General features: G+C 41.7%; 1 protein-coding gene across 1 annotated transcript; it reads left to right on the top strand.

Moving 5' to 3' along the window:
• The first annotated feature begins 482 nt into the window (after window positions 1-482).
• Window positions 483-25,862, top strand: LOC143934923 (keratin, type I cytoskeletal 19-like). Its single transcript, XM_077458487.1, has 8 exons — window positions 483-1,038; window positions 3,829-3,911; window positions 4,871-5,027; window positions 6,113-6,274; window positions 16,506-16,634; window positions 18,156-18,376; window positions 23,499-23,530; window positions 24,252-25,862. Exons 1-8 carry the CDS (start codon window positions 580-582, stop codon window positions 24,332-24,334), a joined length of 1,326 nt encoding a protein of 441 aa, XP_077314613.1. The 5' UTR covers window positions 483-579; the 3' UTR covers window positions 24,335-25,862.
• The last annotated feature ends 806 nt before the right edge of the window (window positions 25,863-26,668 follow it).

Raw genomic sequence — 26,668 nt, 5'->3', positions numbered from 1 at the left:
GTATAAAAGCTCAAAGTAAAAGAGATAGAAACAGGAAAGGAAATGAAGGGCATTAAAACAGATTTACTTATGACACCACTATATAAGATTCTGTATGACATTTAATTAAAGCATATTTAGACAATGTCAATCCAAGTAGATGGGTTTGTGCCCTCTCATTCTGAATCACCATACTCTGGACTACAATTTAGATATCTATATTCTACATGTTAAAATCACTTTCTCAATTAAGGAGATTATTACAGGTGTGTTAGCAGATTCAGCTACCTTTAAAAGTGATTTTTTTTTTTGCTTAGCTAGGTGTGTCAAAGCATCTCTTAATGTAACTTACATCTAAATCTTGTAAATGTCTACAGGCTAACTAGCCACCCCCATGTTCTTAGATGCTTTTTTTTACATTGTCTGACAAATCCTCTTACTGGATGAGGAAGGGAAATTATTATATTATATGGCCTGTAAAGAATAGGAAGTTTAGTTCACAACGCCCTTTGCCATGCTTCTTAAAAGAGGTCTTAAATTTGTAAATACACTCTTTGTACTGTCAAACCTGCCAGATAGAATATACACTACACTGACACAATGAGCGACAGCAATAAGCAGAACCAAACTGGAAAACATAAAGGGAGTAACATCTTTAACCAAATAACCTCGCTTAGTCTCAGAGGGTTTCGTAAAGATAACAATGCTGGTACCTGGAGGCCCATTAGTTTTCAGGCCAAGCCTAGTGGAAGTCCCACCGTCACCAAACATCATTCATTCAACCATGGATCTAACTTTGGACTTACATATAGTAATTTTGGCAAAGAAGTCATACATAACAGAGAATCCAAAAAACACAGTTTGCTTACCACTAATGAGAAGGAAACTATGAGGTTTCTTAATGACCGATTGGCAACGTACTTGGAGAAGGTACGTTCTGTAGAAAAAGAAAATGCCAATCTGGAGAAGAAGATCCGCGACTGGTATGACAAAAATCATCCTCAAACATTGCCTGATTTCAGTCACTATTTTGCAGAAATGGAAGAACTTCAAAGAAAGGTAATTTTTAAATGTATTTTTAGACATTTTCAGATGTTTCCAGATTTTTTTCCAAAGATTAAGATTTATGGTTTATACAAGTGTACAAAACTTCTACAGTGTGTATTATTGGCTCCTAATGGGGCAAAAGGTTTCTTAAGATTGCTAATTACAATAAGGTTTATCTATTTTGGATTGATAGCTGAGAACTGCCCCCCTATGGTTCAACTGGCTTTAGGAATAAGTTTATAGTATAAATATATACAGTTTTACCCTCATTTACAATGAATTTTAACTGTATCTCCCAAGTCAACAATTCAAATTTACCATTAATGTGATTATTTATTACTAAAGGAACTTTTGAATTTTCTTTATTGTAATTTTTTTCTCCTAATACTCTTATGAATACCTTAAAGTAGATGTAAATGCTAAATTGATGACATTTGGTTTGTTAAAGCATGGCATATCATAAACAATTACCATGGTTTTTTTTTATTATTTCACCCTATTTTGCAGCTCAGTGTTGCTGATCTTTAAAGTTATCAACCTCTTTAAATCTGCAGTTCTCATTAAAATAATACCTGATGATCCTGACATGAAAGTTCCTTGTTCAGGCAAAGTCACTTGTTGGGGCACATCTTGTTATAGTGACAACTGACTCCAGGTTGTAGCCCTACTTTGCCACACGCAGTGCTTACACACATTGAAAAATCATAGACCACTGTAGTCACTATCAGGAAGCTGTTCCATAGCAAGGATGTGCAGCTGGGGCTGGAGTGAGTGCATGTAGAAAGGAAGTGTCTGAAAAAGGTTGTAGAAGATCAGCAGCAGTGAGATGTAAAACATAATGAAAAAAATGAAAAACATATTTTTTTTAATAAACAGTGCTTTGAACCAGTTGTTCTCAAAAGTTTCAATGCCCCAATAGTGAAAAAAGTTTATATGCATATAATAAGAGAATAGCCCCAAAATCATTGGTGTCAGTGGGATCACTGAGACCCCTTTCACACAACACTGCCCTTTGCGTCGGCGGTAAAATGCCGCTATTTTTAGCGGCATTTTACCGCCGGATTTGCGGCGCATTTCGGCCGCTAACGGGGCGCTTTTACCCTCCACTAGTGGCTGCGAAAGGGTTAAAACCGCCGGCAATACGCCGCAATAGCGGCGTTTTGCCAGCGGCATTACAGCGCTGCCCCATTGATTTCAATGGGGAGCAGCGGTGGAGGAGTAGTAAACACACCGCTCCTTCACCGCTCCAAAGAAGCTGCTAGCAGGACTTTTTTCTGACGTCCTGCCAGCGCACCGCTGTAGTGATAAAGCCCTCGGGCTTTCACACTACATACAATGGTGCAGCTTCTTTAGGGCGGATTGCAGGCGCTATTTCTAACGCTATAGTGCCTGCAAAATGCCCTGGTGTGAAAGGGGTGTGACATCGGTCACGCGGTCATACAACACTGTACCAAAATAAATTTTTTTATCATTTTTTTCACACAAATAGCGCTTTCTTTTGGTGGTATTTGATCACCCCTGGGTTTTTTTTTCTTTGTTAAAAAAATGTAAAAAGACCGGTTTTGTTTTAAAAAAAAACACAAAACCGTTTCTATATTTTATTAATAAATGTTGCAAACAGGTAATTTTTCTCCTTCATTGATGTACACTGATGAGGCTGCACTGATGGGCACCAATAGGCTGCATTGATGGGCACTAATAGGCGACACTGATGATCACTAATAGGCGGCACTGGTGGGCACTGATGAGGTGGCATTGGTGGACACTGATGGGTGGCACTGATGGGCAGCACTGAAAATCATTGATAAGTGGCACTAATAGGTGGAACTGATCTCTGGCATTGATAGACACTGATAGGGGGCAGTGATGGGCACTGATAGTTGGCAGTCATGGGCACTGATGGGTGGCAGTAATGGGCACTGATTGGTACTGGTAGGAGACACTAATAGGCAGCACTAATTAGGTGGCACTGATAAGGCATGGATTGGAACCATTGGTGGGCATTGATAGGTGGCACTCATGGGCATTGATAGGTGGCACTGATTTCTGGCACTTATGCAGATTCGTGGCACTGTGTGGGCACTGGCAGGTGGCACTGGAAGGCGGTATTGGTGGGCACAGATGGGGTAGCTTTGCCACTTCCCCTTCGGGACCGATGTCCCTTGTACTGAAGGGCTTTAAAAAAAAGATTACTGATCTTCTGTTTACATCACATGATCAGCTGTCATTGGCTGACAGCTGATCACGTGGTAAGGGGCCATGATTCTCATTGACTCAGTAATCACAGCACACATCATGCACGTCATGCAGGGGGCGCCCAGGGAGCGTGCAAAGGGGGGGGGGGCATCTATTGATGGCCTCCCAGCAAAGTTAATCCGCACTGCAGCCATCATTCGGCTATAGCGTGGATCTGAAGGAGTTAAGGAACGCAGAAGTGATGTGTTGTTCGAGTTTGAATTTTGGTGTATGGTGCATGCTTATTAAATACCAACTAGGATCTTCACCCACCAACAGAACTCTCTCATCAACATTTTTCCTGTATCTCATATGATCCACATATGAATGCAGGTCACATTTTAAATGATTGACAGGAGCGCTGTTAAAGTATTGGATTTCTCACAAGACTTTATGTTTTGATAAAGGACTCTCTACTTTGTGTTTGTAGTTCATATACTCTGTGTGGAACAGTGATTGAGGTCCATGGCCAATGCTTACTTTCTTTCCTATGTATAAAATAATTTTAAAAAATACATGTAAAAGTATTTGTGATTACTATAAGAATAAAAATAATTTTATATTTAGGTTTTCAGAAGCACCATGGAGAACACAAGGCTTACTCGGCAGATTGACAATACTCGCTTGGCTGCAGATGATTTTCACAATAAGTGAGTTTTCTGTCCTTGAAGAAATTACTAAATCTAATGGTGGGAATTTATAGTATTTTCAATCTTTTTTAGATGAACTTGTAGAAGAGATCCACCCAGTCTTTATTAGGCATGAGCTCTGAAAAAGGTTTCAGGCCAAACTTTGCTTGTTCAGGATTTTGTTTGAATGTTGGAATTTCAACTCATTAACATCTATATCAAATTTTAATTTAAGATAAACTCACCAGAGTTCACTTGAGCTTCCCCCATGCCATTTATTTTTACAATCCCTTACTACTACTAGCCTGGGAAATGGCCTTATTTTTTATAATTTGACTCTCCTTAACCTCAATGGGGTACGGATTCGGGACCTTATTTTTGGTAATGTTCACCAAACCTGGCCCAAACCAGCTGTGTGGCTTATCACTAATAATTAAATATAAATATTAAGACAACCATATTTCTAACTGCTTAACTAGAACATCATACACCATATGGTCAAAAGTTTGTGAAGACCCATAAGTAACACCTACAGTGTAGAAGCTTGTTGGACATCCCTTTCCAAAAACATTATTAAGAAGTTACCCCCCCCCCTCATTTTTTTGCAGCTATAACAGTCTCCATTCTTCTGAGGAGGCTTTCCAGAATATTATAGAATGTGCATTTGAATTAAGCCAAAAGAACATTTTTGAAATCAGATGCTAATGTGAGTTGACAAGACCTGGCTCACAGTCAGTGTTCCAGTTCATTTGAAGGTCTTCATTAGGGTTTGAGTTTAGGGCTATGGAAGTTCCTTTACACCAAATGCATGAAATCATGCCTTCCTGGACCTGCGTACCAGAACTCTATAATTTTGAGGGGTGTTCACGTATGTTTGTTGATACAATGTTTTGTTCCTCTATAAAGTATAATACTTAATGGATACTTAATACTTAATACCTGGAGTTTTTAAATATGTTTCAGCCCTTCATTTTTTCTAGGTATGAGATGGAGTACAAACTTAGGACCGAAATTGAGCTGGATTTGAAAGATTTGCGTAATGAGCTTGAAAAAATCAAGGAAGAAGTTCAATATCTAGACATTGATCATCAGCATCTCCAGCAAGACTTGCTTCAAAAGAAGAAGGCCAATGAAGATGTACTGTATTAAAGACTAATAGTGTTTGGGAAATACTATATAGCAATATCCTAATACTATAAAGCCAAAACATGTGGCCCTTTGGTATTTACTGTGCAACTCTTGTGGATTCTGTAGACAGTAGTTAGTGTTTTCTTTACCTAGGTGCCCACTCAAGCTGGGCCATCAGGTAGACGAGGAACATTCTTAACACTGGGTTCTAGTAGCCAATGCCTTGGCTATTTCCTTCATACTGTCTCAGAGCTGTCCACTCCTTTCTTCTTTTTATTTTTTTCCATCTAATCTTTTATAATGGTTTTTGCGTACATAAATATCAAGTATGCTTTTTAATGGGGCTGTAGGAAGCATACATGTATTGATTTTAAAAGGGACTGTAATAGTTGTGACCTCTAGCAGGCTAATTAAATGTGTTTCCTATCTATGACCTTCTCCAGTAACAATTCCCCACTTTCCAGCAGCTGCTATAGAATGTTCACCATCTCTGAACATTCCTTGTAGCATGTGTGAAGTCTCTATCTCTTCTAGCATGCTGTGGTCCTTGATCATCTCTTGTTGCATATCTACAGTTTAAAACAACTTTACATATTTTGTGTATTACTAAACTTTTTTTAGCTTTGGATAGAGAAAGAAAGCACGTCAGGTTTTTATTGCTGACTGCCCTAATGTTTTCCCTGCTAAGTAGATGCAATGGGACTCATCCCAATCCTTAAAGTGGAAGTAAACTCCCCTATCGTTTTCATCCACAGAAGCTGCCATCTTTGCCTCTGTTTAATCTTCAGCTGCCACGGTGCTGCACATGTGATCCGTTATGACACCAGCCATTGGGTGGTTTGACAATTTGGTTGAGAGCACAGCCAATGTGCAGTTAGCATTCCTGGCATGCCATTTTTTGAAACTGTTTAAATCGATGGGTTTACTTCCACTTTAACAACCCTTTAGTTATTGTATTTTATTGACTGCAACACATAAAAGGTGGTTGCTAGGGGCATGGCACCCTGCATATCATAGCTTCTATGACTGAATAATCCCAACATTTTACCAAAATGTGCAAACTTATATAAGTGTTCCTCTTTGTATGTGAACAGAAAGTGAACAGCCTCTATAGCCAGCTGGGTGCCAGAGTCACTGTGGAAGTGGAAACCCCCCAGTCTGCAGACCTGAATAAAATCCTGTCTGAAATTCGAGAGCAATATGAAGATCTGATGGAGAGCAACAAAGCAGAGGCAGAAAAATGGTTCCTGGCAAAGGTAAGTGTGTCATTTGTATTTTATAGAAAGTAATGTGTTGCTGCTGTCTTCATCAGAAGATACCGGCTGGCTGGCTGTTATGCCTTGGCTATAGTGCTTTCTGAGTAACTGACCTGGAACAGATATAGAGATAAGCAATTCTGACTTTTCTCTGATTTGCCTTGTTCTTTTTGTGGGTCTGTGACTCAGAAGTATTTTAACATGGTCACCAATGGCAGCCTACAGCCTGCATGTCTCATGACATTTAAATAAATTAAATTAAGTGTGCTAGAAGATAAAATGTAAGCTATTTTTTAAATCAGGGCTGTCCAGCTGATTGCCCATGGGTGTTTCCTTTGTCGTCTGTGGAGCCTCCCATTGCAGCCCAGCAATACCTTATTTAGAGTGGCAGATGGGTGATGTGTGCCCTGTACATTCCAGAACCAAGCATCCAATGTCAGCCCTGCCCACTAGTCAGAATGTTGTTTTGGCCTCATGGAGGAGAGAGTGAGCAGCATGGCAGTATGTGTTCATGTAAGTAATCACTAAACACCATTGAGTAGGGATAGTTATTGCTAAAATATGGTCTATTTTTCTTTCAAAATTTTTATTGAGTTTACAAAACAGAGAGAACAATATAACAAAGTACAGTTATCGCTCATTACGCGTCGAAGGCATAAGACACTGTCAACAAATTCAGATATGGTTACTTAGAAGATAACATGGAACTAGGATTTTAGTATTCTTGATTATAGTCTCCCCTCACAATTACTTATGTAATATTCAGGTTTTACCTGGGGAACACTTGCTGGGCCTCACCTGCACCCCAACTGGGATCATACTGTGCAGTGTGAGAGCCCCGTGGTGTCTTGCGTCCTGTACAAAGGGTAAAGGACATCAACTGTAATGTAGGAGGGGGACTCTGTTAGGGGTGTGACTAAAGCTCCAACACCTCTTTGCTCCAGCTCTATACAGCTAATAAAAATGGGGTAAGTTAAAGGTCCTGGAGGTTGAGGGAGCGAATGGAAACTCTGTACAGACAGACAAGGGATGGGGGCGTGGGTAGGTGGGAGGGGGGAGGAAGGAGGGAAGCGTGTCCGCGGGCGAGCGACACCCATATCCAAGAGAGGTCCGGGGATCTAGGGCTGGATTCCTGGAATCAGCGATATGCCCATGTATTGAGCCCAAGGCTCCCATGTAGCCTCGAACTGGGCTGTGGAGTCTAGTAGTATGCCAGTAAGTTTCTCTTGTAACGTTATCCAATACATTTTTTTAATGGTAGCTGCAAAGGAGACTCTAGGGAGTTTCCATGCTTTGGCTATTGTCATTTTGGCACCCAGGAATATAAATTGAATTAGTTTACGAGTGTGTTTCGGGATCTTAGGAAGATTAGCATTAAGGGGGAAATGGCAGGGCTTCTCGGGAGGGTAAGATTTGTGATTTTCCTTATTAAGGCCAGGATTTTTTTCCAGAAAGGCCTTATTCTGGGGCATTCCCACCAGATGTGGGCCATGGACCCGACCAGTTGGCATCCCCGGAAGCATTTGGGGTCAGCTGCGGGATACATTAAAGAGAGTCTCGAGGGAGTTAAGTACCATCTGGTAAGGACCTTTACGTTGGCCTCAATTAGTGAAACATTTCTGATGCCTTTAAAGGCTCTGGAGAAGGAGGCCTGCCATTGCTCCACAGACATGCTGATTGCTAGGTCAGTCTCCCAAGCCATCATGTAAGTGGATTTATTCGGTTGATGAGCAAGAACCTTGTATACAACTGAGACCGCCCCTCTCTGCTCCGTGGCCTGTCCACACCATGATTCATACGGAGTGCAGCCTGAGGAAGCCTGCTTATCCGTCCACAACTTTAGTAAGAAATTACGGATCTGGTGGAATCTAAAGCGTTCTGAGGGAGGCATCTCGAGCTGGTTCACACAATGTCCCAATGTGATAGGGCCATGAGCATCCAAAAAGTGCCCTATTCTATATAGACCCTTGTCTAGCCACCATCTAAAAACTTTGATATCCTGGCCTGGTGGGAAATCCGGGTTGTTGAACATGTGAGCCAAAGGTTTTAGGAGTAATATGAGGTGGGGGCATTTTTTCATCCTGTCCCATAGCTGTATCGATTGTGATAGAATTGGGGAGAGAATAGGGGGTCGAAGCCTGGGAGGGGACCAGAGAAGAAAATCAATGGTATAAGCCGGGACGGCCTGACTCTCCAGGGAGACCCAGTCTGGTTTTTCATTTCTACTGTATACTGTGGATAGCTGTGCTATTCTTGCTGCCTGAAAGTATCAGAGCAGTCTCGGGAGACCCAAACCTCCCTGAGATTTGTGGTTGTACATGGTCCGCTGGGGGATCCTATGGCCTCTCCTCTCCGGAAAGACCGTAAGTGATCTAGTTTGATATTAATGGGTAAGGCCCTGAAAAGGTAGAGCAATCTCGGGAGTAAAGTCATTTTAATAGAGTATATCCTTCCTAGCCATGACAATTCTCCTTTCTCCCAGTGTCCCAGGTCCTCTTCGAGCTTTCGATATATGGGGGGGTAGTTAGCCTCATATAACTGCTCTAACTTGGCAGTAAGGTTGATTCCCAAGTATTCTATGGAGGAATCACTCCATTTAAATTTGAAAGCGCTCTGCAGAGCTGATTTAGTTTCAGGTCTGAGAGAGATATTCAGGGCATGGGATTTAGTGTAATTTACTGTGAGTCCTGAGACGACTGAGAATTCCTGAAGGAGTTTACATAGGTTGGGGAGGGAGGTGGTCTGTGAAGTCAGGAAAAGGAGTAGGTCATCAGCGAATAGACTGCATTTATGGGTTTGTTTCCCATCCGTGACACCCTGTATGTCTGGGTTTGATCGAATTGCAATGGCCAGGGTCCCTATTGCCATTGCAAAGATTAGGGGGGAGAGCGGGCAGCCCTGCCGGGTTCCCCTGGCTATTGCTAGTGGTTCGGAGTGTTGGCCTTGTATGCGAATCATGGCTTTAGGGTTAGAGTACAAAGAGCTCAGGATCCCTTTAAAGCGGGGACCAAATCCCCATTTGTCTAGTAGGATGAAAATGTATTTCCAGTCTATGGCGTCAAATGCCTTGTGTAGGTCTAGGGATAGAAGCATCCCTTCCTGAGCTTGTTTGCCGTTCCAGCCTGATTGGAGGAGGGAGACAATGTCGACCGCTCTTCTAATTTGGTCAGGTCCCTGTCTGCCTGGTATAAAGCCCACTTGATCTTTGTGAATGTAATTTTTAATAAAGGAAGCGAGGCGATTAGCTAAAATTTTGGTCAGAATTTTGAGGTCATTATTGATGAGGGAGATGGGCCTAAAATTTTCAACTTCTTTGTGGTTTTTGTTGGGTTTGGGAATCACTGTGATGTAGGCAGTGTTGAGGTGTGGGTCTAGTGGGGATCCCTCTGTTTTGAAATTTAAAAATGTGGCCATGTGCTGGGCTAGTATGTCCCCAAAGGTCCTATAGTAAGGTGTGGACAGCCCGTCTGGGGAAGGGGCCGATCCAGATTTCAAGTCCTTGATGACCGCCAGAACTTCCTCCGCCGTAAAGGAGTCTTCCATAATGTCCTTATGGGCTGGGGTTAAAGTCGGCAACCTGAGGCTTTGAAAAAAGGATGTCAGCATTGGGGCTTTCGCTGTGGCGTCTTGGCTATATAGTTTGGCATAGAAATCATGAAACGCCCTCAAGATCTTAGTCGGATTGGTGGTGGGGGGTAGGCCATTCAGTCTTAGTTTGGGGAAGGAGAACGTTTTAGATTTAGGTGTGAGTTTACGCGCTAGCATAGATCCTATCTTGTCTTTGTGTAGGTAGCATTTGGCCCCACACCATCTAAGGTGTTTCTCTGCTGACGCGGTGAGTTTTAAGTTGAGTTCTAGTCTAGTTGCATCTAATTGGTCTGCTGAGGCCTTCGAAGGGCGGTTCTTGTGAGCCCTTTTAAGGTCTGCAAATTTGGATTCGAGGTTACGGATATCTAAGAGGCGTTCTTTTTTGAGGCGGGATGAGAGCTTAATAAGTTCTCCTCTAATGGTGACTTTATGAGCAGCCCAGAGAGTTTCTGGGGAGATACCTTCTGTTGTGTTGGTGGAAAAGTAGTCTTTGATAGAGTCGGCTATGCATTTGGCGTGAACAGGGTTACTGAGGATAGACTCGTTTAAACGCCAGTGCGTTCCCCCTTTGTTGGTGAACACATTGCGGAGGGAGAGAAGGACCATTGAGTGGTCCGACCATTGGGAGTCTATAATGGACGCTTTAAGGGCCAGGGGAACCAGTGATGGGGGAACTAGGATGTGATCGATCCTGGCGTATGACTGGTGTGGAGATGAGTAATGTGTATAGTCCCTACTCTTAGGGTTTAATTCCCTCCAGATATCAACTAGGCTCTTAGAGTGGAGAAATTTAGCTATTTTACTGCTCATTTTGGAGAGCCTCGTCACTTGATCTTTAGGGGGTTTAGTTTTGTCAAGCCCCTGGTCAAATGCAACATTGGAGTCCCCGCCCATGATAATTTTACCTTCTAGAAGTGGACCCAGTGTCGAGTAGAGAGTCTGGAAGAATTTGGCTTGTCCTGGGAGCATAATAGGAAACTATGGAGTAAAGTATTCCTTCAACGTCCCCTTCACCAGTATGAACCTGCCCTCTGGGTCCCTGTATTCTGAAATGTGTGTGAAGTTACAGTTTTTAGAGAAGAGGATTGCTACCCCCTTGGTTTTGGTAGGGGCATTTGCCAGAAAAAACATGGGGTAGAAGAGTGGATAAATTTGGGTCTATATCGAATAGGGAAGTGCGTTTCCTGCAACAGGACTACATCAATTTTTAGGGCTCGGTAACGTTCGAAGGCTATTCTCCTCTTCCTGGGGGAATTTAGTCCTTGGACATTGTGTGAAACCAGTCTCAGGTCCCTGTTATTCGGGGATGTGTTAGCCATTAGGACAGAGAGGGGGCGTGATCAACCGAATACTTCCACCTACCCTTGGGGTGTAGATGCTCTGGTCCGATACATCTAGTCTGATCTGGTAGTTGAGAAGATCCCTGGATCCGGAGACTTCACTCATCCGCGGACACGCTTGGGGAAAGAGAAGGAAAGAACATGAGGGAGGGAAGGGAAAGGAGACACAAAACCGAGAGACACGTCTTCTGCGAAGACTGACGGTTGGCCGGTGTGAAAGAATACGCCGACCACCGTTGTGGTTAGTTTGGACAATCCTAGGGGTCCTAGGATCGACCCTAACAAAAAAATAAAGAATCAATGTAAAACTTTTAAACATAACACCATTTTGTAGAAAACAACTATAACCTGCCAGCTGTTGGACCCCAACTATTTCTAGTGTTTAAGGAGATAATCCCTCCAAACCCGGCTGGGGTCTCACCCGAGGATCTGTATCCTGAGACCTTGGTGTGGAAAAAGGGAATATGGGGCAAACCCCTCCGATCTGTTGGTCAGAGGATACCCAGTCCCTCCCCCCGCCCCCAAACTAACTTAATAAGGATCAGTTGAGTCTAAAAGTAGAGAAAGGGGAACATGGAAATTTGTAGACCATATAACCTGCTAGCACAACGTAAACTTGTGCTGGCCGAGGGTCTAGTCATGAAAAGCAGGTCTGTGCGGACCTGAGGGAGATATGCAGTGGAAGGCCCGGGTCGCGGAGCGGGCTGTGGTTCTCTTCCTACACATCCCGGATGTTGCGAGGGAGATGCTAGTGGTACCCAGATGAAATATAACCCCTGTGGGGGTGGGGGGGGGCTACCCCACTAAACTGCCATGGGGCCCTATACTGGGAAAACAACAAACATATTCAGGAGGGAAAGTGTCAAACAAACTGAGAGACGGGAGTCTTCCACTCCGTCCATCAAGAGGGCTGTTTCCCGTGGAAATCCACCCTATAACGGGGAGAGTAATGAAGAGTCAGACTTCTCCGCAGTCATCTTTCAGGGGGGCCTCCTTCCTTGCTCTTCTTGGTGCGACCGTTGAGCCAGAGAGGGGAGACTGGGCTGGTCGGGGTGGGGGGGTCTCTTGGCAGATCCGGCTGAAGATGAGGAGAAGTCCATGGGGATCTCCTGAGAAATCAGCTTCAGATGTAGAAAGAGTTTTTCTCCTTCCATCATGTTGGCAAAAGTGTATGATTTCCCGTTGAGTGAGAACTTCGCTGCAAACGGAAAAGTCTATCGATATTTTATGTCTTGCTGGTTGAGCACAAGCAGAAGTGGTTTGAGAGACCTCCTCCTTTGTATAGTGGAAGGAGCCAGGTCTGCGAATATCTGTATGCGGTGGCCCTGAAATTGTAGGTCTGGTTGCGCTCTGGATTGACGCATTACTTCTTCTTTGATTGCATAATAATGGGGTTTAACAATAATGTCCCAGGGGGAGCCATCCTTTCTGGGGGGCCCTAGGGCCCGGTGCGCCCTGTCCAGTTCCAGTAGTTGCGGCGGGATCTGTGAGGCCAGCTGGGAGATAATGTCCCGAACAGTAAGGGGAATGTCAGAAAAGGATTCCGGTAGGCAGCGGATTCGGAAGTTGTACCTCCTGGACCTATTCTCAAGGTCGTTAATTCTTGCAATGGCTACGTCTAGTTGTTCCTGAATAGTTTTAATGTGGGCCTCATTTTGGTTGGTCCTGGAGACCGTGGTGTCCATTTTGTTTTCTATGGCCTAGAATTCTGGTTCCCAGATTGGCAAAGTCTGATTTTATGTTATTGGTAATCTGGGCAGCAGTATTAGCCAGCCCTCTTTCAAGTAATTCAGAGAATTTGGAGAAAAGGTTTGCTTGGAGAGCGGAAATGTCCATCAGGGAGAAGTCTGGAGATGCAGGTCCCTGGGGCTGCAGCGTGGGGGGGCCCTCCGAGGATAGAGGGAAGTCCTCCATGTGTTGGCCTATTAGGGATTCAGTGGATGCTGGTGATGGGGCCTGAGGCGAGCGGGGTTCGCCAGAGGGTTTTTGGAGGCGTTGGGAGCCGCCCTGTGGCACCTGGGAATAGGATAGTGTGGCGGGGGTCAGCACTTGCCTGTGTTCTGGCGGTTTGTCTGTGTAGGCCGCGTGTGGCTGTGCAGCTGAGGTGGTGGCGGCCATCTTGGTACACCCTCTCTCCGCTGAACGATTGAATTGCATCCCTAAATCCCGTCTGGCTGGGGGACCAGGCATCCGCTGCTGTTCCTCGTCTTTTCCCACGCTCGGGGGTGTAGCTGGGGGGGGGGGGCGCTTCGGTAGCTGTGAGCGGCATTATCTGGATCGGCGGTCCGGGGTGGAGCGGAGCTCGTGGCTCAAGCGGCCATGTCGGAGCTCTCGCGCATGCGCTCTGAATATGGTCTATTTTTATACCACTAACACCAATGAATGAGGATATGTATTGCTCAAGAAAAAAAAAGAAAATGCGGGCTGAATTAATTTAAGCTCTGCATATATGGATCAGACTTTATAGACTCAATATGGTAAAGCACAGAAGTACATTTCATAAAATATATGTTTATTCAAAAACATATTCAAATTCTTAGATACAATTTAGACATAAGCTGCCTTCACGTGATCCAAATGTTGACACAATCAAAGTAATATGCCCCACAATAGCTACCAGAAATGATCAATAAATTTACTGTATATACAGCAGAATACAGTTGTACACATAGGATTCTGTATATTTCCGGTAGTCATGTGAACGTTTTGTCAGTTCAAGGCTTCCTCAGGACTAGTAGTAGGGCAGCACTATAATGTATATAAGAAAATGTACAAAAATCAATATCACAGCTTATTATATATAAAGCAATAATGTTATTCAATATGTAAAATACTCACATCACTGTGGTGGATCAGGGGGCGCCCATCAGCAATGCCTGGGGATGGGCACAGAGGCACCAAAGCCAATCGTCGCAAGGGCCTATTACTTTGACTGTGTGAACATTTGAATCATATGAAGGCAGCTTATGTCTATATTTTATCTATGAATTTTTTGAATTTTTTGGAATTAACATATATTTTATGAAATTTACTTGTGTGGTCTCCCATATTGAGCCTATAAAATCCGATCTATATAGGCGGAGCTTGAATTACTGCAGTCTGCAACTTCCTTTTTCTCTTAAAATATACTGATGTGGCTAAGTAAAGTAAAACCTATTTTTACATGTATTGCTCAAGAATTTTTTTTAAAACCACTTACCATTCATAAGTGAGAGGAAGGGGCCCTGGTGAAGGACACCTTTTGGAGGAATGTTACATACAAGAATTTTCCTGGTTTTAGTATGGTAAAAATTGAAATCACCTGATGTTTCTGAATTGGAAATTGGAAAAAACAGAAACAAAACAAAGATCCAGCCCTCCACTCAATAAATTGTTCTTATCTGGCTTCTTATGACCTAAGAAAAAAAGATGGTGGGGTGGGACAGCATGCAGCAATGGAGCAGTGGATTACAGTAGAACAATGTGGGATTCACTGAGCTTGTAAATATGTTTATTTAGGATTACCCAGTAAAAAAGGTAAGTGTATATTTAAAAAAAAATATTTAACTTTATTTCTATCACAGGGGGGCTAACAAGAACCTTGGGCAGCTGACAGGTATACTCTTTATTGAGATATCAGGGATCTTTAGACCACATAAGGATATAAAAAACTTTACAAGAAGACCTGAATAAAATAATGGGGTGGGCAACTAGATGGCAAATGAGGTTCATTAGGGGGAGAACCTGGGGGGATCAAGGACAGAGAAAGATTTGGGGGTCCTGGTAGAAGACAGACTGGGCAATAGCAGGCAATGTCAAGCTGCAGCAAGCAAATCCAGCAGAATATTGACATGCATAAAAAGGGAATTTACACCGGAGATAAAACTATAATCCTGCCACTTTAGAAAACTTAGGGTTCGGCCACTCCTGGAGTATTCAGTCCAGTTATGGTCAACATTCCTCAGGAAGGACGTGTTGTGGTGGAACTGGAAAAGTGCAGAGCTACAAAATTAATAAGGGGACTGGAGGACCTCAATTACAAGGAATGGCTACGAGCACTAAACATATTCTCCCTGGAGAAAAGACGCTTGAAAGGAGATATGATAGTGGTATACAAATACCTCAATGGTGATCCCAGCATTAGAAGAAAACTATTCAGTTTTAGGAAGTGTAAGAGGACATGGGGCTGCACAATAAGATTGCAAGAGAAGTGGTTTAACCTTAAGCTGCGTAGGGGGTTTTTCACTGTCAGGGCAATATGGATGTGGAACTCTCTTCCACAATTGGTGGTGTCAGCAGGGAGTATTGATAGTTTTAAAAGACTCTTGGACTTGCATCTTAGTTAACACAACATACAGGGATATTGGAAATGATTATCGCCATACACACAAAAGTTAAGGTTTAAAGCCCAATTCCTGCTTCTGCTTGCTGCCCCCCACTTTACTTCCCCTCCTGCTCTAGAGGCCTGCTCTCTTCACGTGTTTTTTATTATTTTTATATCACTTACCTTATTTTAGATGTTTTATAGGTGGCCATGAGATGCATAGAGCCATATTTCACACATTTATTATCTAGAGATTGGCAATCCTTAAAGCGGAACTTTAACTAAAAGGGGGCATTCCATTCTTGCTCTTTCTCCCCTTTCTCCATTTTATTTGGAATAATTTATATATTTTGGGGGGAAGTGGGTATCTAATTTTAGTAGGTACCCGCTCCCACTTCCCACACCCGCCTGGATGACCAAATCGAAAGTTCAGTCACCCATCAGCAACCTTCTCGGACACGTCACAGATCCCAGATGGCTGCAGGACCATTCACAGGGTGCAGCAGAGCTTGCGAATGTGCAGTGGAAAGCCAGCTGTGAAGCTACAAGGACTCACAGCCATCTTCCCTCAGTTAACATTCTGGCAAAGAACCGGCTGGTTGAGGACAGTGCTGGTTTTTGTAGCTGCATACTTTTATTTTATTGGAACCTGATCAAAGCTTCTCTTTAATGATGCAAAAAGCAGTTTTCTACCGCATTGTAGTGTGAATTCAAAGCACTGTGATTACCGGCCCCATCCCCACCCAGCCAGAACACTTTGATCGGCAGGACTGACTGCAGTACGCACGGCCTGAATTTTGCTAAAGCTGCTATTTGTATTTGAGAAACTGCAGGGCAATTGAAGAAAAATGCAATTGGGTTTAGGGTTATTTGTTGACTTTTTGCTTTCTCATGCAAGCAGGCAGTTGCAACAATCAATAGTAAGAAAAAATGGTGAAAGACTGCAATAAAAGGAAACATGACTATTGGTAGTAAATGAGGACCTTTTATGTATTTTCAGAGTGAAGAACTGAAATGCAACGTTGAATCTAAATCTTCAGAACAGCTCCCTACTCATCAGAGTGAGATCATAGAATTAAAGAGGACCGTTCATACCTTGGAAATAGATCTACAGAGCCAGCTGAGCATGGTACAAAATAAACTTAGCTTACTAATCAATGGTGGGACTTGTTTGAGAAGATATATAACTGTCCTGCCAACTCCCAATCATCATTGTCTTTGACAGCTTGGTCACTGTGCTGGGAGAACACAAAAAAGCACACTCTCAGAACAGAGATCTCTACCACCCATTTTTTTATGGGATATGTTTTATAGCAGAAAGTTAAAAAAAGTATTTTTTTTTCCATAATTGCCTTTTTTTTGTTTAAAATGCAAAAAATAAAAAGTGCAGAGCTGATCAAATACCACCAAAAAAAAGTTGTATCTGTGAGAAAAAAAGGACATCAATTTTATTTGGGTGCAGTAGTGTCGCATGACCACGCAATTGTCATTTAAAGTAACTCAGTGCTGTATCGCAAAAAATGGCCTGTTCATGAAGAGGAGTAAATCTTCTGGAGGTCAAGTGGTTAAAGTCCACCCTCTTTGCCCCTGCACATACACTATATTACCAAAAGTATTGGGACACTTGCCTTTACATGCTCATGAACTTTAATGGCATCACAGTTTTAGTCCGTAGGGTTCAATATTGAGTTGGCCCAACCTTTACAGCTATAACAGTTCATGTGTGTGTGTGTATAGGCAGGTGTCCCAATTCTTTTGGTAATATAGTGTATGTGTTTTGTGGACAGCAAGAGGTTATATTAATCCCCTCTTATTTGGCTTTATTCACAGAGAAACAGCCTTAAAGTGGCCAGCACGGAAAGCTCAAAATGCAAATACTGAGTAATGGATGTGCCTATATTAAATAAATGATTTATATAAAATTTATTTTTACAAGTATTAAAATTAGGTCTGAAAGATGAGGTTATAGACTTAAAAAAAAAAAAAAAATTATCAAGTTTATAATACAGTAGGCTCAAAGTAGTTGTAAACCCTCCTGCTTTTCCACCTTAATGCATCCTATGCAACCTTTTGTCATGTAGCAGCCCCCCAGACCCCCCATTTTACTTACCTGAACCCGTTCTTTCTCACCTTGGGGGTGGGCACACCAGCTCTAGCCGGTGTCTTATGTCCTGATTGGATAGATTGATGGCAGCACAGCCATTGGCTCCTGCTGGTGTCAATCATATCCAATGGCGTGGGTGCCGGGGGGGGGGGGGGGCACGTCCAGCTGTCTGTGTCAATAGATGCAGCAGCATGACACAGGAGTGCACCTGCATAGGTGTCCTGAAGGAGAGCGCTACTCCGATGGGGCAATCAAGAAGAGGAGGAGCCACGAGCACCACTGAGGGACCCCAGAAGAGGAGAATCGAGGGCACTCTGTGCAAAACCAACTGCACAAAGGAGGTAAGTAAGCTTGTTATTAAAAAAAAACAAAAAAACAAGGGTTTAGTAACCCTTTAACCTTGGGTGCAAGAAATCTAATGGCATGCTTCATGGAATATACATTTCCAACTAGATTATAGCTAATCAAGTCTAGGCATTGGACAATAGTCATGACAATACAAATTTTAGGACTAACAGATTTTTTTTCCCTGACCACTCACCACAGAAAATGGCCCTGGAAAGCACGATGACCGAAAAAAAGGGCAGCTACAGTTCCCAGCTCTCACAGCTACAGCAGCTAATCAATCAAGTCGAAGGCAACTTGTCTCAAGTACGAGACAAGCAAGAGCGCCAGAATGATGATTATAAGGCCCTAATGCATGTTACAACACATTTGGAGAGAGAAATAGCTACCTACCAACTCCTGCTTGAGAAACAAGATATTCGGTAAGTCACAAATGAGCTAGCATTTTCATTTTCATGCATGCAACTTAAAGTGCAAAACTAAAGGCAAAACTTTTTTTTTTTTTTCGTTTTGGAGTAGAGATGGATTAGAACCCCTTTCAGTTTTAATTGCTGTCTGTTCCCCTCATTAGAGAGATTCACCCCCTTCTTTTTGTCCTGTTTACCATTTTCATTGTGAAGTGAAAGTAAAAGAAAATCCCACATTTTGGTTTGTCCTCAGAAAAGTAATAGAGGGGAAACCTTCCAATGGGGACTCTGGTTTTGGTGACCTGGGGGTCCCCTGGGAATTCCCAGGGATTTCCTCTCATTTCCTGTATTGGCTATGGGACAAGAAGTGATGGGAATTCTCTCATATGGGACACAGATTGCAAGAAGTAAACGGACAGAGGACATGACCCTTCTTACTATATCCAAAATAAAAAAGTTGTGCCTATAGTTTTACTTTAAAGTTCACCTTTTTTTTCAATTCCAGCTCCCCTGTGTACCAATATATAGTACCATTAATGTACTTCTATGTAAAAAAAAAAGCTTTCTATTTATTCTACACAGCCCTTAGCTTGTTGTATAAAAAAAAGTCTCCATTACTTCCTGGGCAGACCGTGGGATATGAAAACTGTTAAGGCACAGGAAGGTGTTCACTAGCTGACCTGATTAGTACACACACACCCTGCAGCTGCCCTCCCCTTCCAGAAGATCATTACCACCCACCTCCTCGGGTGCATTGTTTTCCTATGCAATCAATCAGGGATCCCTGTTCTCAATAATACACAGCCATTCTTTTTTTTTCTACCTTAATTTCATCTCACATAGATTGTTAATTTGCCAGAGTGTGCAGGAGCTGAGTGATCAGATAACAGCCTATGTGAATCAGAGCTCTAGTTTTGATCGGATTAGCATACACCCTGCAGCTGCCTTCCCCTTCCAGAAGATCATTACCACCCACTTCCCTATGTGCATGGTTTTCTTATGCAATCAATCAGGGATAACTGTTCTCAATAATACACAGCCATTGTTTTTTTTTGTTCAACCTTAATTTAATTTGGCATTGATTGTTCATTTTGCAGAGTGCACAGAAGCTGAGTGCTCAGATAACAGCCTATGTGGATCAGGGCTGTAGTATTGAAAATAGAAGTATGTCCGGGGTTCTGTAAAGCTCACCATTCACTATACAATCTGAATGTACAATCTCCTTTAGAGCTACCATCAACTATGTAGTGCAAAGGGCTGCTTGATTGGATACAGAGTGATTGGATAGATAGTGTATCCTCCTATTATATTGTTTTGGCAAATCTAAAGGAGATTGTACAATTAGAATGTATAATGTATGGCCACCTTTATACACCTAAAAAAAATAGTTGTGCTTTTGGTGCCAATAATTGTTAATAGCACACCAAACACAAAAAAACAGTCTTGTCTATATTCCTATCGCAGACATTCCTGGAAACAAGGCTTATTAATAGTGGGTGCTGTAGCGACTACCAGCTGGTTACTGGAAACATCACAGATAATTGCACATATTCTCCGGCACACCAAGGATCCTCAAATGTCATCCAAGGGCTTTTATTGCAGAAAGATCACATCACAAGAACAAGTGCAATGTTTCAGAGCCGTGCAGGATCTCATCATCAGGTGCATGGTTTTCCTATGCAATCAATCAGGGATCACTGTTCTTAACAATACACAGCCATCGTTCCCAAAGACAACCTCTGGATATGATGCTTAGCATGTGCACTTGCCATGGTCGACCATGGCGAGGCCTGTTCTGAGTGGAACCTGTCCTGTTAAACCACTGTATGGTTTTGGTCATCATGCTGCAGCTCAGTTTCAGGGTCTTGGAAATCTTCTTATAGTTTAGGCCATCATTATGTAGACCAACAATTCTTTTTTTCAGATCCTCAAAGTTCTTTGTCATGAGGTACCATATTGAACTTCCACTGACCAGTATGAGAGCGATAACACCACATTTAACACACTTGCTCCCCATTCACACCTGAGACCTTGTAACACTAACCAGTCACACTCAGGGAGGGAAAATGGCTAATTTGGCCTAATTTGGACATTTTCACTTAGGGGTGCCAGAGATTTAGACATTAATGGATGTATGTTGAGTTATTTTGAGGGTACAGCAAATTTACACTGTTATACAAGCTGTACACTAACTACTTTACATTGTAGCAAAGTGCCATTTCTTCAGTGTTGTCACATGAAAAGAGATAATAGAATATTTCCAAAAATGTGAAGGGTGTACTCACGTTTGTGAGATACTGTATATGTTTTTAATATATCTATATAATGCATGTTCTAACATACTTGATAATAGACATTTCATAGGCTAGTTTGTATGTTTAATCCAGTTATTTTTATTTTATTTTATAATATTTTAGTAATATTTATATATGTATAGCATTAGTCAGGGTGCCTCTTTATACGTATTTATTGTGCCTGATAGGTTTTATTTTATTTTTGCTAATACATTATTTTTGTTGCAATTTATATTGTTGTCAATTTTTTGTTTTTGGTTATAATTTGATAGCACCATGTTTGGCAAATTTAATAATTCATATTCCCCCCTCCTTCCATAGCTATAGAGTACTCCTTATAACCCCAGTAGTGAATGTGTATGTATGCCAGGCTTGAAAAAGAGAGTAGCACCCTGGAAACACGTTTCCTGTGTCAGTGTAGGAGATAGCATCCTGGAAGCGGTTGCTGGAGCTGTTTGAACATCCAAACCTAGGCCCCTTGTCAGTAAGAACACAGTGGTTTCTTTTGTATTATCATTGTGCTTTCTATTCCCCTTTGTTTGCACCCTACTGCTACTGTATGGGAAATGGCAGCCAGGGTAATATTGTAGATGAGGTTGCACATTTTGCTTTGTGGCATGGGTCTCTTTGTTTTAATTGCCCATGGATTCTTGAAACAAGCTAGTTACCAATGCATGTAGAAAGCACTGCTACCTGTGATATTGTCCCAAGCCTTGTGAACCCCTCTATAGGAATTAACATTTCTTCATTCAACTTTTGGATGGGTATAGAGGCAGACCGGATATAACATTTTATCACATGTAAGGATATATTTAAGAAGTTTATTGAAGATACCAGTTCACGGGTAAAGCCCGCATATGGAATACACTGCAAGCTATGATATTGTCCCAAGCCCTGTGAACCCCTCTATGCAGTTTTCTTTCAGATATTGCTGTGGCTTTTGCAAGTGGGCAGAATGAACAAGTATCACTACTAGGATTTATGACAATTGGATGGTGTCTTTTTTGCATCTTTAATTCTTAATTTGTATTTTTTATTTTTAGTTTTGGACACCAGTTCATAAAAAAGGATATTGGAGAATCAGAGTGCAGAGAAGGGCAACCAAACTGATTAGAGACATGGAGGAGCTCAGCTATGAGGAAAGATTAGTGGAACCAAATGTATTCTCTCTTGAGAAGAGGAGATTAAGGGGGGACAATACAGTAAAACCTTGGATTGCGAATAACACAGTTTACAAGCGTTTCGCAATATAAGCTATTTTTTTTTTTAAATCCTGACTCGCTTTGCGAGCGTTGTCTCACAAGATGAGCAGGATTTAAGCCTCTGGGGTGTGCAGTACTACATTTGGTCAGAGGTCCTTGGGCACAGGTGATGCTTGGAGACACTCAAAAACACTCAGAAACACCGAGTGGTTTCCAAATTCCGTATGTTTCCGAATGTTTCTGAGTGTCTCCCGTGACCCCCCCCCCCTCCACCTCTGGCCAAATGCAGTTCTGCATACAATAGCACTCACTGTGGAACGAATTGTCTGAGTTTCCATTGATTCCTATAGGGAAACTCGCTTTGATATATGAGTGCTTTGGATTACAAGCATTCTTCTGGAACGGATTATGCACGTCATCCAAGGTACTGCTGTATGTATTAATACATAAGTGGTCAATATAGTGACCTTGGGGAGTTATTCCCTTTATAGTCATTACAAAGGACCCTCCCCAACACAAAAGGTTTCTTCACAGTAAGAGCTGTAAAAATGTGGAATAGATTCCATCAAGGACTACAGTAGTTCTGGCTGTCTCAGTAGATTGTTTTATAAAAGTGTTGGATGCATTCCTAAATACATATAACTGTATATTGAAGTATAACTAAGACACAGCTTCTTTTTTTTTGTTGTTTTGCATGGAGTGGAGAGGAATAAGAAACACCTATTAGGTTTTTATTGCTGTCTGTTTATGGAGAATTATCCTCTCCATTTCTCCTGTTTACCTTTATAACTGAAAATGAAAGAAAAACAAAATCCTACATTTTGGGTTGTCCCCAGAACAGGAATAGAGAACTAGTCCTGGTGACCTTGGGAGCAACCAGGGGTTCCCTCACTTCCTGTGTTGGCTATTGGAGAGGAAATGAAGGTAAATCTCCACAATGGGACACAGGTGACCAACAATAATTGACAGGGGTTGCAACCCTCACTTACGCTTTCCCCAAAAAATAGTTTGCCTTTACTTCTGTTTTAACATTTACAGTATAGATCAGTAATGGCGAACCTTGGTACTCCAGATGTTTTGGAATTACATTTCCCATGATGCTTAACTACACTGCAGAGTATATGAGCATCATGGGAAATGTAGTTCCAAAACATCTGGGGTGCCAAGATTTGACTCACTGGTATAGGTAATAATAATAATACGAATAATGATAGCAATATCTGATTGCTTTCTGGGAGATCAGAGCTGGAGCACATTGGGCCATGCTTATTTGTGCTTTTTTGCCTTGATCTGAATAAACTGAGAGTATATGATCCTGCCAATAGAGGTTTTCTATTCATTTTATTTTATTTATTTATTGTATGTTTTTATTTTTTTATTGGCTAAACTTGATTGACTTGTGCTTTTTTTCAACCTGACTAACTATGTAACTATGTATATTATAATATGTTGGCTGGTGCTAAACCAGCAAAAATATACTGTGAGAAGCACATATCCGTCCAAAGTCTTCTTTTATATATGTATACTATATTTATGCAATTTATATTGATAGTGCAACACGTTTTTCTTTAATATTAATATGTTTATTAGCTGCTTTACATCAGGTGTCTTAAAACCATGGATTACCTCTTTATTTTGCAGTGTTCCAAGACGTATGCAACATTTCTCAGAAGGTCAGTGACAAAAAGACATCTACACGACAGTTAACTATAATATATTATGTAAGGTATACTGAGCCCCAACTAAATGACATGGTCAATTTGACTCTAGGTCAGGGGTCTCCAAACTTTTCAATACTGGGGCCACATTGACTATTTTCCAAATATTTGCATTTTGAAAAAAATTGCTTTATACATGAACAAATCAAATTTAAATTTGAATTTGCCTGTTTTTTTTTTTATTATAACCGGTGTTGAACAAAAGGAAAAACGACATTGAAATTCCCCTTACTTTTGCGTCCCCTTTTATATCAGAAGGATTTATAAAATCTTGAAACAAGCTGGTTCTGGCCAGTGAGGCATAGTTTGGAGACCCTTACTCTAGACCAGGGGTCTCCAAACTATGGCCCTCCAGTTGTTCAGGAACTACAATTCCCATCATGCCTAGTCATGGCTGTAAATGTTAGAGTTTTACAATGCCTCATGGTATGTGTAGTTCCGCAACAGCAAGGGCCGTAGTTTGGAAATCCCTGCTCTAGGCAAACCAAAAATGTTTTGTCTGGAGTTTGCCTTGAACCTCGGGTTGCATTATGTGGCATATGCATGCCTTCATGTTCTCTCAATGTTAACACCTTACGCCCTATTTTCAAAATTTTTTTTTATAAATATATAATCTAAATATTGAGAAATTGTATTCAACAAAGCATTTTTTTTTATTTTTACCTATCTTTCTTAGGGCGTTCCAAACCTGTAAGAGTCGTCTCAATTACAGAAGAAGTTGAAAGCAGGAAAATTGTGTCACCAAGAGAGAGCTGTTAGAAATTACTGCGGTGGGCCTGAGCTTTTTAATTATTTAAAGCACCTATGATCTTCTGCTTGCTACATGATTAAAATCATGATTTTGTAGATCACTAGGGTACTAGACTCATTGGTCTCGCTACTGGTTTGACTTGTTCTATGCATCATTCTGCTAAGATGTAAGAGTTTGTGTCATCATAACTTACACAGTGAGGTCAGTTGTATTAACGCTATGAAGTCTTTCTTCGTAAGTCTCTATTAAATGTCAAATTGTACCTTGTAATCGATAAACTTTGAAGTAAGGGTGAGGCTAAAGCATTAAAAACATGAATAAACTAGGGGATGAAAGGGCAAAGGTGATAATTATGTCATTGTAGCTTATACATTGATCACATCATTATGTAAAATGGTGATTCAGCAACATTCAGCCATTCTCATCACAAACAAAAACAAGTTAAAATCTCAGCAAGTTTAAAGGGGTTGTAGAGGTTGTTTTTTGTTTTTTTTTTAAATAGCAAACACGTCATCCTTACCTCCACTGTGCAGTTAGTTTTGCACAGAGTGGCCCCGAACCTCCTCTTCTGGGGTCCCTCAGCGGCGCTGGTGGCTCTTCCCTGCTTTGAGTGTCCACGTTGGAGAAGCACTCTCCTTGGGGGACACCCATTCGGGTGCGCTACCGAGTCCCACATTTGTGTCCCTTCACACAGAATGCAGGACTCAGCCCCACCCCCTGATGCCGCGTCATTGGATTTGATTGACAGCAGCGGGAGCCAATGGCTGTGCTGCTTTCAATCTATCCAATCAGGACATGAGACACCAGCTACAGATGGTGTGCTCATTCCCAGCCAGAGAAGGATCCATGTCAGGTAAGTAAAACGGGGGTTGCAATACTACAGAAGGTTTCTCACCTTAATTATACATAGAATGCATTAAGGTGAAAAACCATGAGGGTTTACAACCCCTTTAAGAGATTCAGTGACTTTTCCTTTTTATGGCAAATATATAAATATATGATGAAAAGTATCCCCCTAACTCACTAATACTCACCTCATTAGCAATCCCTTGCCCTTTCTCCCTTTATTTCAGGCAATACCCAGGTATGTGGAACATCTGACCTCCTCTTATGTAACAGTGCTCTGGTCTAGTGGTCAATCATTATGCCCCAGCGTTGTCATATAAAGGAGGGGGTAATGTAATTGGTTCTGGTTGGCTCTGTCTCAGTCAACACAAAATATTATGGAGGAAGGACTGTGAGAGATCAATGGAAAGATTAATATCAGGGGGATGGAGAGGGCCTTTTTTTTTTTTTTACAGTCACTTTAGGTACATTAATGTCAACAAATTATTAAATATAAGTTTAATATCTGACTGTAACATTTATCGCTTTTTGTTTAGTAGTTTATTTAGATCTAGTAGTCATAAATATACTTCAATTTATTTATTTATTTCTTTAGATAGATAAGTGGATTATAAAGATAGACAGACAGACAGACAGACAGACAGATAGATATTGTAGATAGATAGATAGATAGATAGATATCTGCCTTTTATCTCTATCTCCCTATATATATATATATATATATATATATATATATATATATACACATACACAGTATCTCACAAAAGTGAGTACACCTCTCACATTTTTGTAAATATTTTATTATATCTTTTCATGTGGCAACACTGAATGACACTTTGCTACAATGTAAGGTAGTGAGTGTACAGCTTGTATAACAGTGTAAATTTGCTGTCCCCTCAAAATAACTCAACACACAGCCATTAATCTAGTCTAAACCGCTGGAAACAAAAATGAGTACACCCCTAAGTGAAAATGCCCAAATTAGGTCCAAAGTCTCAATATTTTGTGGGCCACCATTATTTTTCAGCACTACCTTAGTCCTCTCGGGCATGGAGTTCACCAGAGCTTCACAGGTTGTCACTGGAGTCCTCTTCCACTCCTCCATGACGACATCATGGACTGGTGGATGTTGAAGACCTTAAGCTCCTCCCCCTTCCATTTCAAGGAAGACCCACAGATGCTCAATAGGGTTTAGGTCTGGAGACATGATTGGTCAGTCCATCACCTTTACCCTCAGCTTCTTCAGCAAGGCAGTGGTAGTCTTGGAGGTGTGTTTGGGGTGGTTATCTTGTTGGAATACTGCCCAGTCTCCGAAGGGAGAATATCATGCCACAGTACATGTTGTATGTCACAGTACATGTTGGCATTCATGGTTCCCTCAGTGAACTGTAGCACCCCAGTGCCGGCAGCACTCATGCAGCCCCAGACCATGACACTCCTACCACCATGCTTGACTGTAGGCAAGACACACTTGTCTTTGTACTCCTTACCTAGTT

This window comes from Lithobates pipiens, unplaced genomic scaffold (genome assembly GCF_037356315.1).
Source record: "Lithobates pipiens isolate NorthernLeopardFrog02 unplaced genomic scaffold, aLitPip1_a1.2 Scaffold_28, whole genome shotgun sequence".
In the NCBI taxonomy this organism is placed as follows: domain Eukaryota; kingdom Metazoa; phylum Chordata; class Amphibia; order Anura; family Ranidae; genus Lithobates; species Lithobates pipiens.
This window is presented reverse-complemented; position numbering and strand designations above follow the sequence as displayed.

Bases quoted from the DNA above. Each gene is read 5' to 3' on its own strand.
- LOC143934923 (XM_077458487.1), top strand. From the start codon at position 580: ATGAGCGACAGCAATAAGCAGAACCAAACTGGAAAACATAAAGGGAGT. The intron at 1,039-3,828 runs GTAATTTTTAAA...TTTTATATTTAG, and splicing joins TGGAAGAACTTCAAAGAAAG to GTTTTCAGAAGCACCATGGA. The intron at 5,028-6,112 runs GTACTGTATTAA...GTATGTGAACAG, and splicing joins AGAAGAAGGCCAATGAAGAT to AAAGTGAACAGCCTCTATAG.